An 18346-nucleotide genomic window follows, 5' to 3' on the forward strand; every position below is an offset into this window, starting at 1 on the left:
GAATACCGGCACCACCGGCACGACACTTTCCTTCGAGTTCGTAAAGGAGTCGGGTGGGTTGTAAAATGTGCCTGCAATTTGTTGCATGGTGCACGGTGCAGGTCGTTAGCCCTTCACTAGTTGCATTGTTGCCTACAAGTGCCCCAACTTACCTCAAACCTCCAGGAAGTCCACTGAAAGTTATACACAGGTCAGGTCCATCCCAATCCACTATCCAGCCCATCCTGATCCTTTTCATTTTGTTTCTGTTGCAGTTGTGTATTGTGAATGGGATGGCATTTTAATTTCATTTGTGCTGTAAATATTCAAGTAATCTGTATTGGTTCTAGATTCTGGTTTTACATGGCAATTATTTTCGATGTATCTGGTTCTGTGTGATTTGTTTCACATTTGTAACCATTGCCTATTTTGTTTCATCTAGGTATCTGTTTATTTTTTCACAACATTTAAAAATTAGCTGGATAAGCATTTCAAACATTCGAGTTTATTGTTCATTGAATGAGGCAACTCTCTGCAATAAACGAACAGACCATTATGTTGAGTGCACAGTAGGTACATACGGTCATGCTCAGGTATGCCCCCACGGAAACGAGTGGATGCGAAACGCAGGCACGAGATCTTGTTGCGGAAGCTAAAAATGAAAATGAACGTGGTAACTTCCCCAGTAAGCAACATGATGGTCAAAAGAGACATGGCATAATCTGCATTACAGGAAGGTCTGGAACGCATGTGAAAGAAACACTGGATGACTCGTAAAGCACACGCAGTTACGACGAACACACGAGTGCGCACATGACTCGTAAAACACACGCAGTGACGACGAACACACGAGTGCGCACACCGGGCGCTTGTCGGGTACATGTTGTGCATCACTGGGCGCTAGTAGTCGGTAAGCAGCACATAGGTGGCGCAGAGATACTACAGATCGAGAACATCACGTGCGAACCGTCGGCGACCCCGAGAGGACGGTGGCAGCTCCCGGTCTGAGCGAGGGGTGGTTAGGGAACGCGAGCACGGGTGACAGTGATTCGGGAGACACACCGGTATAGCAGTAGGCTGTCGGTCAGGGGAGTGCGTCCCTGATTCAAGGGCCACAGCTGGAGGGGTCGCCGAGGGCGATGAGGCGGCGTTTGCAGGATCTGGCTCTGGACTGGGGCCCTGCGCGGGGGGCGGAAGTGACTCAGCCTCGTCGGTCTGGGACGGTGGTGTGCCAGTCAGCGAAGACTGAGCAGTGCCAGGTCGCAGCTGTGGGTGGTGCAGACCGTGATCGGCGGGGTGGGGCCTGGGCGCGGGAAGAGGGACAGTAGGTGTCGTGTGCGCGAGGGGTACAAACGAGCGCAAGAACTTCCGATTGCGTAGGGTCATCCGTCGTGATCCGTCGAGCATGATCTGGTATTGCCGAAACGGCAATGCGGCCACCACCACTCCACGGCGGTCCCAGTTTCGAGGGTGGTTGCCCGACTGATTTTGAACCAGCACATGCTGGCCAGCTTTTAGTGGAGGCAGGTCCTTAGTGTGTGCTTGCAGACGCTCATGGTCACGAGAGGTGCGCTTGGCTAGTGCTTTCTCCCTCCAGCATGCGACATCTTGCCACGTCTGGCTGAGATCCTTGTGGTTACGTAGGGGGGGCTGCAGCGGTAGCCCTGGGAGGAAGTCCCGCAACTGTCTCCCGAGGACTAGCTCAGCTGGGGACAAGCCGGTGTCTCTGTCAGGGGTGTTGCGGTGCTGCAAGAGTGCGCGAGTGAGTTTCACAGAGTCGAGGGACCCATCAGCAGTGACGTTGTCCCGTATGAGGCGTTTGGCCGTTTTCACAGCGACCTCAGCACGGCAGTTCGCGTGAGGAAAAGCGACCGATGTGAGGCGGTGGTGGATCCCGTGCTGAACGAGGAAATCATTTACCTCTTGGGCCATGAACTGAGGCCCACCATCACTTGTGAGTGTTTCGGGGACCCCCAGACCGCGGCAGAGTTCCATGAGGACGCCTTTTAGGCTGATGCCGCGCCAGATCTGAAACCAATTGCTGAATCGGTCAACAACGACCCCGTATGTGTTCCCCATGTACGTGAAGTAATCGGCAGCCACGTGTTGGAATGGATATTCCGGCGTGGCTGGTGGGATAGGCGGCATGTCGGCCTGTGATGGCGCATGTCTGTTGCAAGCCGCGCAGCGTTGCCGGACCGCTTCAATGTCCTGGGACATGTGGGGCCAAAACACGGAGCGTTCCGCGCGTAGCCTCATGCCAGTCACTCCCTGGTGCGCGGCATGGAGGGTGTCTAGGACACGGGACCTGAGAGCCTCGGGATGACAGGTCGGCCGTGGAAGAGAAGGACGGGCCCCGACGTGCTGAGGTCGTGCCGGATGCGCCAAAGAGCGCGGAGTGGATGAGGGAAACCATCCGGACACGCAGGGAATGACGTGTTCGCCATTTGAACTGCCTGGCGGATGATGGGGTCTTGTTCCGACGCCCGAGACAGGGTGGGCCAGTCGATCGGTTGCAGTGCTGGCGACACCGAGCACAGAATGTCGGAGTCGTCTTCATCACCTGGATCCTGCGGGCGTGCCATTAGAGAGAATAGGTGATGGAAAGAGTAGCCCTCATCGACCACAAACAGCTCGTCGATCTGTGACTCGACAAAGCTGTCATCGGACCCCTCGCGCTGTTCCCTCACACCATACCTCGAGAGAGCGTCGGGGCCTCCATGGAGGCGACCCGGGACGTGGACCAGAGAGAAGGACCAGCCGAAGCTTTTCTCTTTTAGGCGTCTCAGCCTAGGATTGTCTATGCCGTCCAGGGAACGGTCGCCGAAAATACCCAGGAGAGGTTTGTGGTCGGTTCCCACCACCAGTTGGTCACAGCCGAGTGTAAAGTATTTAGTTTTTTCGAGGGCATTGGTGACGCTCAATGCCTCGCCCTCTGTTGGGGAATAGCGACTCTCGGCGCTAGAGGTGAACCGAGACCCGACGCCACACACACGCCACCCAGCGGGGCAGCAGGTCGGCTTGAGTTCGGTGCAGGTACAGTGTTTTTGAAGGAGGACGTACCCGAGTCCTGTTTTACACCAGTCCGTGAGGATGCACGTGGGCTTGGCGCGGTCAAACGACTGGATTCCCTTCTCCACCTCCCGAGCGATGACCTCCCTGGTGTTTCGGAACAGCTGGTCCAGAGTCTCGTCCCAGTACCAAGGACAGTCCTTCTTAAGGAGGGCGCGGAAGGGGAGGAGTTTAGGCTGGGTGGCATAGAAAGCCGACACTTGATTGACCAGAGCCATGAATGATCGAAGGTCGGTCACCGAGGTCGGCGTCGGAAACGACCGAATAGCCTCCGTGTGGGACGGCAACGGTCGGACGCCGTCAGGGCCCAGACGAAAGCCGGCCCAGTCCACGGTCTTTTCACAGAACACGAACTTGTCGCGGTTCTGGAGGATGCCGTTTCGGCCACAGAGCGTCAGATACTCCGCCGCATGTTGGAACATGCATCGAATCGTGGGCTGGTACAGGATGGAGTCATCGATGACCCTGTCACAAGACTTCACATTCAGTGTGACCCGATCGAATCGGTGAGTGTAGGCATCTCCGGAGACCTTGTACCCTTGAGGGACGGTTTTGTAGCGGTACCTGCCCCATGGTGTCAGAAAGGTCGTGAGGTGGCGGTCCGATTCGCGAATGGCGACGGAGTGGTAGCCGTTGAAGGCATCTGTAGTGGTTTTCCACTGATCCGCGGGCACGGCCATGGCTTTTTGGAAAGGGGGCATTGTGGGATGCGTCTGACGGATGCTGGCCTCGTTGAGGGCCTGGAAGTTGATGGTTCGGCGGGGCTCGCCGTTGTGCTTGCGGGTCACTACCATTCGTGAGCACCACGTGACTGGCTCGTTGACGTCTACTTTTTCCAGTACCCCCATGGCGACGTCCCTGTCAAGGTCCCGACGCACCCTGTCTTCCCAGTGTAGGGGAACGACAGCTGGTGTGTACACGGCGTGAGGGGTCGCGCCAGGCTTCACGGCGAACTCGAGGGGTGGGCCGTGCATGAGGGGGAGGGGCTGGTGGCAGCAAGTGTTAAACGTGGATGACGCGTAATGGTCGAGCAGCAGCTGCTTCAGGGCAGGGATGTCAGCATCGGTGGGGTTATCTGGCAGAGGTGGCGGCTCGGGTGTCGGAGCGCGGCGAGGGCATCCGCATGGTGCCAGGTCAGGTGCAGACGGAGCCGAAGCAGCCGGCTCGGTGTCGAGCGCGGAGACAGCTCCTGGTTTACCCGAAGGTGGGTAGGGGAACTCGGAGGAAATGGAGCCCAGCGCCTGGAGTGCACGGGCAGAGAGGTACAGTCCAGTCAGTTCCTCCGCCACATACACAGCCTCCAGCGTAGACGCCGACCGGCCCCCGTTACTCACTTGGATGGTGGCAGGGAGGGTTCCCCAGATCGTAAGTCGGGCCCGGTTGGCGGTCGAGAGCGTGATACGTGACGGCAGCAAGGACGACCGCCGCACACCTAGGGCGCTGAGGGTATCCGGGCCGCAGCAGGTCACTGTGGCACCCGTGTCAGCCATCTATCCAGCTATCCAGCTATGAGGCAACTCCACTGAAGTTTTGCTATCTGATCGAGCCGACAAGCCTGCAACTACAGCTATGACCACTCCTGCTCAACCTACGCCCTCTGCAATCCAGTTGCAGTGCCCCTGGCCCAACTGTGGGTTCCAGACTCCGGCGCTTGACGGGTCAGTGGGCATTCAGCTGCTGCAGATGCATCAGACAGCGTCGCACCCACCAACCGCTGCTGCCGCCCCTGAGAAGGCCAAGTTACCAACACTGGAGGTCTCGCCAGATGGTGTTGTAACAGACACGGCGCTGGGGGTCTTCAGGCAGCAGCTCACGACCTACAAGCGAAGGGCCGGCATATCTGGCGATGACCCAGACACTGTCTTGCAAGCGCTGCCTTCGCCTGCGTACAGCCTGTTGTACGCCCGATTTGGTGCTGGACTCACATCCTTGAGCGAGCACCAACTCCTGACTCATATCGCAGACCTCATGGTGCGACCTGAGAACCGGCTATCCCACATCCTCAAGCTCCAGCGGATGAAGCAAGATCCCGGTCAGCCCGTGGCGCAATTCGCGGCGAGGCTGCGTGAGGTGGCGCGACAGTGTCACTTGGTCGTACAGTGCCGTTGTGACCGGGCAGTAAACTTCGAGGAGGAAATGGTGCTATTCCAGTTCTTGTCGGGCCTGTGCGACACCGAGGTGCAATCAGAGTTGCCTCATAGCTGGATAAGCATTTCAAACATTCGAGTTTATTGTTCATTGAATGAGGCAACTCTCTGCAATAAACGAACAGACCATTATGTTGAGTGCACAGTAGGTACATACGGTCATGCTCAGGTAAAAATAAAAGGAACCTAGGAACCATCATTTAAAACTCAAATGTATGATTTCTATAAGCTAATCATTGTCTGCCCTCTGCAGGGAAAGGATTGACACTGAATTCAGCTTACAAAGGTCAAGAAAACCAAAATCATGGAGAAAATCAACTGTAAGTATTGACAAGTTTGGCCATTTTCAGATGGCTATCTCCCTATGTTTTCAAACATTTCATGGCTAGTTAAGTTACCCAACTTACCTCAAACCTCCAGGAAGTCCACTGAAAGTTATACACAGGTCAGGTCCATCCCAATCCACTATCCAGCCCATCCTGATCCTTTTCATTTTGTTTCTGTTGCAGTTGTGTATTGTGAATGGGATGGCATTTTAATTTCATTTGTGGTGATCTCATCTGGATTTGGTCACGTGATCATTTTCGAGCGCAGCGCACGTGCAGTTGTGGCGAGGGCACTTCCAGAAATTCTGGATCCATGCGATTTTGGAGCCAATGTAAAGTCTATGGGGAAATGGTTCATTTTTATTTGTTTTTCTTATCACACCTAAACTTTCAAGTTTTTCTCAAAGATACACCCTGATTCATGTGTAGAATTGATTGGTCTTTCATATGGTATCAATTTTAGATTTTTATCGGATAATTTCAAAAACTACTTACCATTTGAACTACAAAAAGAGGTGATTGCGGCTAAGCATTGCGACAGCCATGTCATGTCATTGGGAAATTACGATTTCTTGTGCATCTTCATTTTAACTGTTCTCGAAGCCAGTACCTACTGGATGATTCATGCGTAGAATTTGTTGAACTTTTGTCTTTTGTCACTGTTAATGCCTTTATGAAATAATTCATCAAATCATTTCGCCCCGGCCGACATGAACGCCGCTGTGAGCCGGTTTTGGCGTCGGGGAGAGAGAGAGAGAGAGAGAGAGAGAGAGAGAGAGAGAGAGAGAGAGAGAGAGAGAGAGAGAGAGAGAGAGAGAGAGAGAGAGAGAGAGAGAGAGAGAGAGAGAGAGAGAGAGAGAGAGAGAGAGAGAGAGAGAGAGAGAGAGAGAGAGAGAGAGAGAGAGAGAGAGAGAGAGAGAGAGAGAGAGAGAGAGAGAGAGAGAGAGAGAGAGAGAGAGAGAGAGAGAGAGAGAGAGAGAGAGAGAGAGAGAGAGAGAGAGAGAGAGAGAGAGGAGAGAGAGAGAGAGAGAGAGAGAGAGAGAGAGAGAGAGAGAGAGAGAGAGAGAGAGAGAGAGAGAGAGAGAGAGAGAGAGAGAGAGAGAGAGAGAGAGAGAGAGAGAGAGAGAGAGAGAGAGAGAGAGAGAGAGAGAGAGAGAGAGAGAGAGAGAGAGAGAGAGAGAGAGAGAGAGAGAGAGAGAGAGAGAGAGAGAGAGAGAGAGAGAGAGAGAGAGAGAGAGAGAGAGAGAGAGAGAGAGAGAGAGAGAGAGAGAGAGAGAGAGAGAGAGAGAGAGAGAGAGAGAGAGAGAGAGAAGACCAGGGGCCATCGGTGAGGCGGCGTACCCGCGCGGGAGCTCCACGCCAGGTACTGGGAGCGGGCTCGCCTTTTCCTCGTAGTGACCCATCAAGGCTGGGCGGCGGCGGTACTAGTTTCGCAAGGGACAGACATGGAGCGACTCGGGACTCGTCTCAGTCCGGCCGCTACCCAGCCGCCCGCCGCGCCTGGCCGGGCTGCTGCTTCGCCGGCCGGGTGGCGCAGGCGGCCCTCCCGGCTCCCGCCCGTCTGGGATGCGCTCCCCAACCGCAGGGCGTCGGCGGCGCCCAAGAGGCACAAGAATAACGGCGGTGCTGCGGGCGGCTTGTGGGGTGACGGTGCCGCGCTCCTTCCCCGGCTCCTCGCCGTCCGTCCCCTCTCCCCGATGCCGTTTTCTTCCAGGGGAGGCGCCCCGGCCGCCGTGCCGGGGCGTAGCGCAGTCTGTGCTTTAAGTACAGCCAGATATTCACCCAGGCTAGATTAAGGTCACAACAACCTAGGATTAAGGGTGGCTACAGACTTTAGACTTAATGCAGACTTAACATGAAGGTATTATATATGCAACTAAATGACACACATGGTATTTGTTCTAACCTTCTCAACAGAAAGTGAACATGTCAGGACAGCACCCCTCGATGACCATTATACTCAAGGGGTGTAGGCACTGATTCCCCAGGGGTGAAGTGATAGGAGCACAAACATGAGTCACTAGTTGGCTCTGTGTCTTTCCTCCTGCAGGAAAAAATATATGTGTGATGCCCAATGTGAGGTAACTGCATATTATAAAGCTGGAAATATTGTACAAAGTTATGACAACACAAGCAAACTATGCATGTTACTGCTCTTGTTATTGCTATATTGATATGAGACCTCACAAGACACAAAAATATGCATGGTAAAATGGGAGCAACAATACATTTCAAATGTAGCTTGTCATTAAAATGATCATGAATTTCACTACATCAAAAGTGAATGAAATTAAGTGATAATCAAAGACTGGAAAAGAAGATCAGCATAACTACATAATATGTCTTGTTTCCAAAGCTCAAGTATGATCCTCAATGTTGCAAAAGTTGGTTGACTTTAACAATAACTTTGAATAAAAAAACAACATATGGTAAACAGTCACACTTCAAGGAAATCGCAAGATCCATCCAACCTTTGACATGCCCTGTTTGGAATGCTGTTAACATGCTATGATCTTCACAGAATAGGTAAAATCAACTCAAAATATTATTCTTTTATTACAAATCATATCTTCCCATGAACTTCATTATTGTGACTGCAGAGCTCATTCAGTCAATCAGAGACTGTGCAGAGACTTCATCATTCAAACAATCTGAGAATCAATGTGCAGAGACTAACACTTTAAAATCTAGTGACATTTCACAAACATCTTTTATGCTACAAGCTTATGCTTACCAAACACTTTTTCATGACTCAAATATGGTGGTGTTTATTTTAAGTGAAAACATTCATCCAGCACTAAGCAGATTATTTCTAAGCTCCACAAAGTCCCAATTTCTGTTATATTTCGCTTGGAGTCACTTCATAGTTTGAACTCAAAGTGCCTTGTGGATTTACCTCAGTTATGTAGGTAAATCCACAAGGATTGATGGGCTTTACCTCAGTTATGTAGCTGCTCCCTCAATTTAAGTTTCTCGTTATATTTCACTGAGGCGTTGCAAGATGGGCTGTAGCCAAATTCACTTCCCTGTTCGGCTGATGCTCACAATACCTGGACATTTTTAATTCCAATTTTTGTAGCTGTTAACAATTGATGAAGGCCCAAGTACCTAGACAACAATGACGTTACAGAGGAAACCCCTGGCTGTGTTTCACGGGCGCGCTGGCGCTGCCAGCGCAATCTGTGAGCTAGCGTCAACCTCTGGTAGTGTTGGAGGTATAGGCTTGTTGATGTCTCTATGGAAATCAAAAGTGGCTGGCAAGTGTCGCGAAACACCACCCTTATTTTTGCACAATAATGGTGTGATAACTGTTGTTGCAAGAAAATATAAGGTGAAGTGAAGACGTGAAGTAAAATCAGGTCAGACATTAATATATACCCAAAAATAGCAGTGTATGGAGTACCTATATTCACATTACCAATAATATGATGCACAACAGGCCATAGAAAAACAGGTGAATATGGAATTGTAACCCAATTTCAATATCAACATGGCACTTGGCATTAACAGTAAAACACAAAGTTTTTTGATGTTAAATCAACAGAGAAAACTCCTGAACATAAACAAAATGATCAGAATGTATAATAAGGATAAAAGTATAAATAAAAATCGACGAATCAGCCTATCATCGCCCTTACAAATTCACCACTCCCCATTCCACGCACAGATTGTTTACCCCTTGGCTTACCCCGTGTTCGCAGTCTCCCGGACGACGAAGATTCTAAACGCCGTCCGACCAATCACGTTCAAGATCAGCGGGGCTTGGCCGCGGTTCTCGAACGTCATTGGCCAGATTACGCAGAATCTTAGTCGTCAGCAAAACTTTGAACACGGGGTTATATTTTTCGCTATGGTAACAAAAGCGCCAGAATTGACTACCAGAATTGGATCCGAAGGTCAAATGGGTCACGTGACTGTGCAGTTCAGATGGGGGGGACCATCAAAGCGTCCAAAACCGCAGCATCCAAAGTACGCAACATCCAAAACCGCAGCGTCCAAAGTACGCAACGTCCAAAATACGTCCAAAATCGGGTATATAGGGAGCATTCACAACGTCCAAAACCGAAACATCCAAAACCGCAACATCCAAAGTACGCAACATCCAAAGTACTCAACATCCAAAGTACGCAACATCCAAAGTACGCAACATCCAAAACCGTTTGGTTAGGTTAGGTTAGGCTAGGTTAGGTTAGGTTAGGTTTCCTTATCCCCGGTAGGCATAAATCAGTAGGTTAGGTTAGGTTAGGTTAGGTTAGGTTAGGTTAGGTTAGGTTAGGTTAGGTTAGGTTAGGTTAGGTTGGGTTTCCTTATCCCCGGTAGGCGAAAATCAGTAGGTTAGGTTAGGTTAGGTTAGGTTGGGTTAGGGATAGGCAAAAATCAGTAGGTTAGGTTAGTTTCGGTTAGGTTAGGTTAGGTTAGGTTAGGTTAGGTTGGTTTTGGATGTTGCGTGCCTTGGATATGTCGTGGTCTTGGATGTTGTGGTTTTGGAGGTTACGTACTTTGGATGTTGCGTCTTTGGATGTTGCGTTTTTTGGATGATACGTTTTTGGAAGTTGCGGTTTTGGATGTTTCGGTTTTGGACTTTGTGAATGCCCCCTATAAACCCGATTTTGGACGTATTTTGGACGTTGCGTACTTTGGACGCTGCGGTTTTGGATGTTGCGTACTTTGGGTGCTGCGGTCTTGGACGCTTTGATACGGACCCTTCAGTTCAGATGGACAACACCTGAACGGCACCACCTCTTGGGCACCACTCACGCGACGTGGGAGCCCCCTGGTGGGAGTCTGTTTAACTTATAGTAAGCTAGGATATTCGTAAGGAGTCTAGCTTTCACTTCTAGATGTGTATCAACAAATATATTTTTCTTCTCAATACTCCAAAATAAATTTTGGATAGTTTTCCAAAAAGCCAAAAATAGCTAAATACTCACATGAAATATTATTCAAAAGAAATTTGCCTTCGGTCTTAGTAAAAAATATTTTCGACTTGGTATAAGATGTCATTTTACCACTAGTCTAGTGGTAAAAGCTAGTAGAACATATGGTAGGTACAACGTAACATACCAAAGAACCCTTGATGGTCGAATTTTACCTTCTTTGAATACCGGCACCACCGGCACGACACTTTCCTTCGAGTTCGTAAAGGAGTCGGGTGGGTTGTAAAATGTGCCTGCAATTTGTTGCATGGTGCACGGTGCAGGTCGTTAGCCCTTCACTAGTTGCATTGTTGCCTACAAGTGCCCCAACTTACCTCAAACCTCCAGGAAGTCCACTGAAAGTTATACACAGGTCAGGTCCATCCCAATCCACTATCCAGCCCATCCTGATCCTTTTCATTTTGTTTCTGTTGCAGTTGTGTATTGTGAATGGGATGGCATTTTAATTTCATTTGTGCTGTAAATATTCAAGTAATCTGTATTGGTTCTAGATTCTGGTTTTACATGGCAATTATTTTCGATGTATCTGGTTCTGTGTGATTTGTTTCACATTTGTAACCATTGCCTATTTTGTTTCATCTAGGTATCTGTTTATTTTTTCACAACATTTAAAAATAAAAGGAACCTAGGAACCATCATTTAAAACTCAAATGTATGATTTCTATAAGCTAATCATTGTCTGCCCTCTGCAGGGAAAGGATTGACACTGAATTCAGCTTACAAAGGTCAAGAAAACCAAAATCATGGAGAAAATCAACTGTAAGTTTTGACAAGTTTGGCCATTTTCAGATGGCTATCTCCCTATGTTTTCAAACATTTCATGGCTAGTTAAGTTAAAGATCAAGATAAGCTACAAAATGAAAACATTGCTAAAATGAAATGTGAATTCAGAATGGCATGCAATGCAAGGGCAGCATTCTGGCATTCAGAGACCTTTATGAGAAGTTGTTTTATTTGTTAAGTTACTTTTTTTGGCTCTATTTTTTTATCTCACTTACATGTCCTAAATAAAGCATTAAAAGTATGCTCTGGACTAGGTTTTTGGAATGAAAGTCTTCTCTTGACTAGGATGTTTGGCTTTTACTGCTCAAACATATTGTATAAAATCATTCTACTTATTTCAGGTGGACCAGTTGTGGAAATGCAGGGAGATGAGATGACCAGGTAAGCCATGAGTTTTTGGGTCTATCATAACCCTTTGAAATATTGCTATGCTTAAGAACACAGAAACAAAAAGAAAGACAGAAAGAAAGAGAATGTGAAAGTGAGGTCAGAGCTTTTGAGTTGATGAGATGGTGAGAGCAAGACTGAAAAAGAGATGTTGACAGGACCAAGTGCAATAGGATTTATGGAAAAGGGTGTCTGGGAGATAGGAGGAAATGGAAAGGGAGGGGAGAGAGAAGGGATGACATTAGCAGATTGATTGGAATAGAGAAGATGAAAGTTCAGAAAGATGGTGAGAAAGAGGCATGGAGGGGAGAGAGGCTGAGGAGATGAAATGAGAGTAAAGTGTGAGGAATTTGATTATCAGAGCAAATAGAGTAATGGCCTTCAGCAAGTAGGTACCCAGCAGTCATTGTTTGCTCATCATGAGGAGCCTTGTAACTTAAGTCCAATTGGTCAAATTGAGGCCAATGAATGTGTGTCTGTGGTGATTGTGTGTGTATGTGGGGGGGGGGGGGGGCTGATGGCTCAGAAGAGACCAGAACTTGAGTTATTTCACAGCAAGGTCAGATGTTTGATCTAGAGGCTTTGCAGTAGCCAGATCTGTTTTATTCAGGAGTGTATTCAGGTGTGTTGTTTGAAGCATCAATTCATATAGGTCTAGGATAAAGTGCATTGTTGTGTGTAGTTAAAAGCCATCAAATCTCTTGTAAGTAGCGTATTTCCTCATAATTACTCAGCTAAAGCATCCACCCATCCATTTATCCCCCAGAGTGATCTGGGACCTCATCAAGGAAAAGTTAATCCTGCCGCACGTGGAGCCAGAGATCCACTTCTTTGACCTGAGCATCCAGAGCCGCGACGCCACCGACGACCAGGTGACGGTCGACTGCGCTAACGCCATCAAAAAGTACGGCGTCGGCATCAAGTGCGCCACCATCACTCCGGACGAGGCGCGCGTCAAAGGTCAGTCCGGATGGGGTCAAAGGTGAGTGGGCAGGGTCAGAGGTCAGTGGGCAGGGTCGACTCGGAGTCGACTCGTTGGGCGGCGGGCGAGATCGGAGGTCGGTCTGGGCGGTGCGCGATCAGAGGTCAGGAAGACTGCTGCTGGGCAGAGAGCAAGAACAATGTTTATTGGATGTGACAAAGTCCAGAGTTGCATTTGAACCGCTTACTGCCCAGTTAATGTCGACTTGCTTTTTTCGTAGTTAATACAGACATATGAGCCAGTGGTTCCACAGATGTCATTACGGATGTCTGTCGAGATAAACATTGCCTTTTTGAAAATCCGAGAACGTTTCTGGAGTTTTACTGATGCCAAACTCTGCGAATGGTTTGGTATCTCCCTTTCTTTGTCCTTCCGGCCACACTTGGAAAACTTGTTTTCAAACGGTCCCAGTTCTCATTTGGTATTGGGAATAGATGCACAACATCGCACGCTCAGCCCAGAACGATACGCCACACCCCTCTCCTCACCTCCCGGCAGAGTTTGACCTGAAGAAGATGTGGAAGTCGCCCAACGGCACGATCCGTAACATCCTTGGCGGCACCGTGTTCCGCGAGGCGATCCTGTGCGCCAACATCCCTCGGCTGGTGACCGGCTGGACCAAGCCCATCATCATCGGCCGCCACGCGCACGCCGACCAGTACAAGGCCACCGACCTGGTGATACCGGGCGCCGGGGAGCTTCAGCTCGTCTTCAAACCGGCCGACGGAGGGCCCGCGCAGACGCACACCGTGCATAACTTCCAGGTGAGCTTACAAACTTCAGATTTCATGCCAATAGTGGGCGGCGGAAAGGATGAAAGAAGTGGACAGTCAACGGGAGGCCATTAGAGGCCATAAACATTATAATATTATCGCATTGCGAAGTTATACTGATTTGGCCATTAGTCAATTTTACATGTTTGATCATCATGCCGCTGAAGATGTTCTGACACCATTGCGTAATGTCTTTCCACTAGGGAGCCGGTGTGGCGATGGGCATGTACAACACGGACGAGTCGATCGAGGCTTTCGCGCACTCGTCCTTCAAGTACGCTCTGGAGAAAAAGTACCCACTCTACCTCTCAACCAAGAACACCATCTTGAAGAAGTACGACGGCAGATTCAAGGACATCTTCCAGGAGATCTACGACAAGTGAGTTTGTTTGTCGTAGTCTGACGTATCGGGGAGTAGTGTGGATACGAAAAGATCTCGTAAAACGAAGGCATGGGTAAGAATTATCGGGACACAGCAGTAAGAGCGCTCGACGTACCTTCTGGAGTACTACTCACTGCGTAGTAATCTCACGCTACACCGTATCAGTTAGCGACTTCGCACTGCTTACATTCGTGACATTTATGACATGTGTCATTCAAGCTACTCTCCTGGGTTCAGGGATCATAGTTTGTGTCCCGGCTGCCATTTCGCATAGTTACGTTGACCCCGTTGTGAAATAATAAACCCCGCGCCGTGTGCGTCGTACGTGGATGGGCTGCGGTTGGTTGGCGACAGATTCGTCGTCTGGTCTAGTTATAGGGATGCCGGGCTAGGCGACAGCCTAATTAACCGGTAAATTTGCGCCTGGCGCGGTCTCCATATGTATACGCGTAATTTGTGCGCTATTTTTGCGTAGCCTGTTATAGCCTACAGCCTACGCTACGCTTATCTCGGTGTTCTCCACTGACTTTGTCAACATTTACCATAGCGTCACATAGGACAGAGTGACGCGTTTTATCAGTCTCTATAGTTGACCCATTTTGCAAACATTCCTGATCATCCTGCGAACATCGTAAATCACCGGTTGCACAGTTACTGCCTGGTTCCCTGCTAGCGGATGGCCAGTATGACACGGGTCATGACTCATGAGGGCGGTACGCTATCTCGCCCCACCCTCCACTTGACCGTTATCCCGCCCGGAGAGTGGCTGGCTGGCCTGTCTGTGTGCATGTGTTATGCGCCATCTCGTGGTCTGGTGCCGTCGGGGCTGGCTTTGTTTGTTTTTACACGTGGATACCTGGCACGCAGCCACTGAGGCCGTCTGTACCACGGACGGGGCCGGGTCGATATCGCGTAGCTGTGTAACACCAGTACCCTTGTGTAACACCCTACCCCTGTGCTTCCTCCACGGACAGTGTGCCCGCTGGCCCCAACGCGTGGGAGGGGAAGGGCGATGAACCGCGCTGTGCAGTTGTGGGGCTGCATCGGACCACCACCTGTGGCCGCCCCGCCTCCCTTCTGTCTCTCCCTCCCCCTCCTGGCCATTGTTACTACCGACCGAAGCCATTATAGTGGATATGAAGCTTCGCAAATAATATGTCACTGTACAGTGTACACGCTGTTCCAATCTAACTAAATATAATGATGATCAAGTGACAACGGGACCAGTTGATCTCCCCTCTCCTATCACTGACATCTCCCTCCTCCCCCTTCAGGCAGTACCGTCCCCAGTATGAGGCCGCCGGTATCTGGTACGAGCACCGTCTCATCGACGACATGGTCGCCTACGCCATGAAGTCCGAGGGCGGCTTCGTCTGGGCGTGCAAAAACTACGACGGAGACGTGCAGAGCGACTCTGTCGCGCAGGGATATGGTGAGTTCAGGGTTGTTTTAAGTCGACGTGCTGTTTTCGGGGTGGTTGGGGCAGGGGTAGTTTTTTAGGCATGGGTGGTGGTTTTCGTTCTCAATACTTCTCTTTGAACTACTGTATACATTGGTGTGAATCAGGCAGGATCTCTTGCCGTACGTTTTTACACCCGCTGAGCTTTCGACTTTAGACCGTACGCTGCAGCGTTAGATAAACGATGTTAAACAATGACGGTGCATTTTTTTGTGTGGTGAATACGCGCATCAAGACTGCCGAGCGGGATCTTCGCTGGTATGCTAACGAACGTTTGCTCTTCTATTTACTGAACGGAGCTCATAATGACCTTGTCCCTGCAATATCAATAAGCCAGTTGACCTATTAACAACTAATGGATTGAGTTCAACGTGGCTATTCACTTCAGCAATGGATCGCGCCCCGCCTGCACATTCTCAGACACTGGCATACAGGCCCCACGATAGAGGATACAGGGTGGAAATTTCCACTACCGACGCTTCCTCCAGTACTGTTCGGAAAATTTCCACTCGGCCACGTAGTCGCGACTCTCGGATTTAAACTGTAGCTCGATGAAGCCAGTGTACGATCTCGGCCGGTTACCGGGTTGTGTAAAAACTCGTCGGCTGGCTTGTCTAGCGTGCCTAGTAACAGGGTGTCCAGAATTATATGCGGGATGGCGAGCAAAGCGGCGACGAGTTTTTCTTCTGGCTTTCTGTCATCTACCTTGGCACATGTACTTACATCTGCAGGTACACTATGCTAATGAGGCCAGTTGAGGAGCTCTCTGACCCCCTGTCACAGGTTCCCTGGATATAATGTCCTGACCTGACTCCATGTCACAGGCTCCTTGGGCATGATGACCTCGGTGATCTAACCTGACCCTTGCCACAGGCTCCCTGGGCATGATGACCTCGGTGCTGATCTGTCCGGACGGCCGGACGGTGGAGTCTGAGGCGGCCCACGGCACCGTCACCCGGCACTACCGGCAGCACCAGAAGGGCAACGAGACGTCCACCAACCCCATCGGTGAGTGAAACCCCATCGGTGAGCCTACCCCGTCACCCGGCACTACCGGCAGCACCAGAAGGGCAACGAGACGTCCACCAACCCCATCGGTGAGTGAAACCCTGTCACCCGGCACTACCGGCAGCACCGGAAGGGCAACGAGACGTCCACCAACCCCATCGGTGAGTGAAACCCCATCGGTGAGCCGACCCCGTCACCCGGCACTACCGGCAGCACCAGAAGGGCAACGAGACGTCCACCAACCCCATCGGTGAGTGAAACCCATCGGTGAGCCGACCCCGTCACCCGGCACTACCGGCAGCACCAGAAGGGCAACGAGACGTCCACCAACCCCATCGGTGAGTGAAACCCGGTGACCCGGCACTACCGGCAGCACCAGAAGGGCAACGAAACGTCCACCAACCCCATCGGTGAGTGAAACCCATCGGTGAGCCTACCCCGTCACCCGGCACTACTGGCAGCACCAGAAGGGCAACGAGACGTCCACCAACCCCATCGGTGAGTGAAACCCATCGGTGAGCCTACCCCGTCACCCGGCACTACCGGCAGCACCAGAAGGGCAACGAGACGTCCACCAACCCCATCGGTGAGTGAAACCCATCGGTGAGCCTACCCCGTCACCCGGCACTACCGGCAGCACCAGAAGGGCAACGAGACGTCCACCAACCCAATCGGTGAGTGAAACCCCGTCACCCGGCACTACCGGCAGCACCAGAAGGGCAACGAGACGTCCACCAACCCCATCGGTGAGTGAAACCCATCGGTGAGCCTACCCCGTCACCCGGCACTACCGGCAGCACCAGAAGGGCAACGAGACGTCCACCAACCCCATCGGTGAGTGAAACCCTGTGACCCGGCACTACCGGCAGCACCAGAAGGGCAACGAGACGTCCACAAACCCCATCGGTGAGTGAAACCCTGTGACCCGGCACTACCGGCAGCACCAGAAGGCCAACGAGACGTCCACCAACCCCATCGGTGAGTAATTAACACCGATAGTGCCGTCACCCGGCACTACCGGCAGCACCAGAAGGGCAACGAGACGTCCACCAACCCCATCGGTGAGTGAAACCCTGTGAACCGGCACTACCGGCAGCACCAGAAGGGCAACGAGACGTCCACAAACCCCATCGGTGAGTGAAACCCATCGGTGAGCCTACCCCGTCACCCGGCACTACCGGCAGCACCAGAAGGGCAACGAGACGTCCACCAACCCCATCGGTGAGTGAATCCCCATCGGTGAGCCTACCCCGTGACCCGGCACTACCGGCAGCACCAGAAGGGCAACGAGACGTCCACCAACCCCATCGGTGAGTAATTAACACCGATAGTGCCGTCACCCGGCACTACCGGCAGCACCAGAAGGGCAACGAGACGTCCACCAACCCCATCGGTGAGTAATTAACACCGATAGTGCCGTCACCCGGCACTACCGGCAGCACCAGAAGGGCAACGAGACGTCCACCAACCCCATCGGTGAGTTACCTCTGTCGGTGTCTACCAACCCCATCGACGAGGGCTGCCCGACAACGCCCGCTGTGGTCCATGGGAGGTATCATTCCCTTCCTAGGGGTTGCTTACGAGTTACGGTTCATGGTTTCCACATTTTTGAATGAGTCGTGGTGTACCGGCTTTTTCATGTAGCATTTGCGATTTGTTTTGCGAAAACCTACGACGTCTTGAGTAATGTGATGGAATGTGAAACTACGCCATCCGTGATTGCGAAGATACCCGTCGCCTTGTGCGTTCTTTTTTTTTCTCTCTCGCATGTTCACGTCGCGGTTCCGTTGTCCCGATACACCACGACCGTTACCCAAGTGTCTAGAGATCTCCCATTGATATCCCACGGCCACGATCGACGTGACGATACGCCCTGGTCCTCCCCCACCTGTGACGCTCCCCGCCGCGTCCTGCAGCGTCCATTTTCGCGTGGACCCGCGGCCTGCTGCACCGTGCCAAGCTGGACGACAACCCGCGGCTGGGCGACTTCTGCCGCGCCCTGGAGGCCGTCTGCATTGAGACCATCGAGGCCGGCCACATGACCAAAGATCTGGCCATCTGCATTAAGGGCATGGCCAAGTGAGTGAACAATCAAAATATGGAGAAGCTAG

General features: G+C 51.2%; 1 protein-coding gene across 7 annotated transcripts in view; it reads left to right on the forward strand.

Moving 5' to 3' along the window:
• LOC122389773 (isocitrate dehydrogenase [NADP] cytoplasmic-like) overlaps positions 1-18346 on the forward strand; it is a 19197-nt gene continuing 851 nt past the window's right edge. Inside the window, exons 1-10 of one of the 7 annotated variants that reach the window (XM_043382132.1) lie at positions 1-36; positions 5452-5518; positions 11154-11220; positions 11586-11625; positions 12398-12591; positions 13112-13377; positions 13590-13765; positions 15043-15200; positions 16101-16235; positions 18152-18314. In XM_043382132.1, coding sequence (XP_043238067.1) covers positions 11205-11220; positions 11586-11625; positions 12398-12591; positions 13112-13377; positions 13590-13765; positions 15043-15200; positions 16101-16235; positions 18152-18314 — 1148 coding nt within the window. In that variant the 5' untranslated portion in view covers positions 1-36; positions 5452-5518; positions 11154-11204. Of the gene's footprint in view, positions 54-5451; positions 5519-10575; positions 10814-11153; positions 11221-11585; positions 11626-12397; positions 12592-13111; positions 13378-13589; positions 13766-15042; positions 15201-16100; positions 16236-18151; positions 18315-18346 lie in introns of those variants that run through there. The other 6 variants (XM_043382128.1, XM_043382129.1, XM_043382130.1 and 3 more) reach the window with 6 other exon arrangements.

Source organism: Amphibalanus amphitrite, unplaced genomic scaffold (genome assembly GCF_019059575.1).
Source record: "Amphibalanus amphitrite isolate SeventyFive unplaced genomic scaffold, NRLGWU_Aamphi_draft 000371F_arrow, whole genome shotgun sequence".
NCBI classification, from domain to species: Eukaryota; Metazoa; Arthropoda; class Thecostraca; order Balanomorpha; family Balanidae; genus Amphibalanus; species Amphibalanus amphitrite.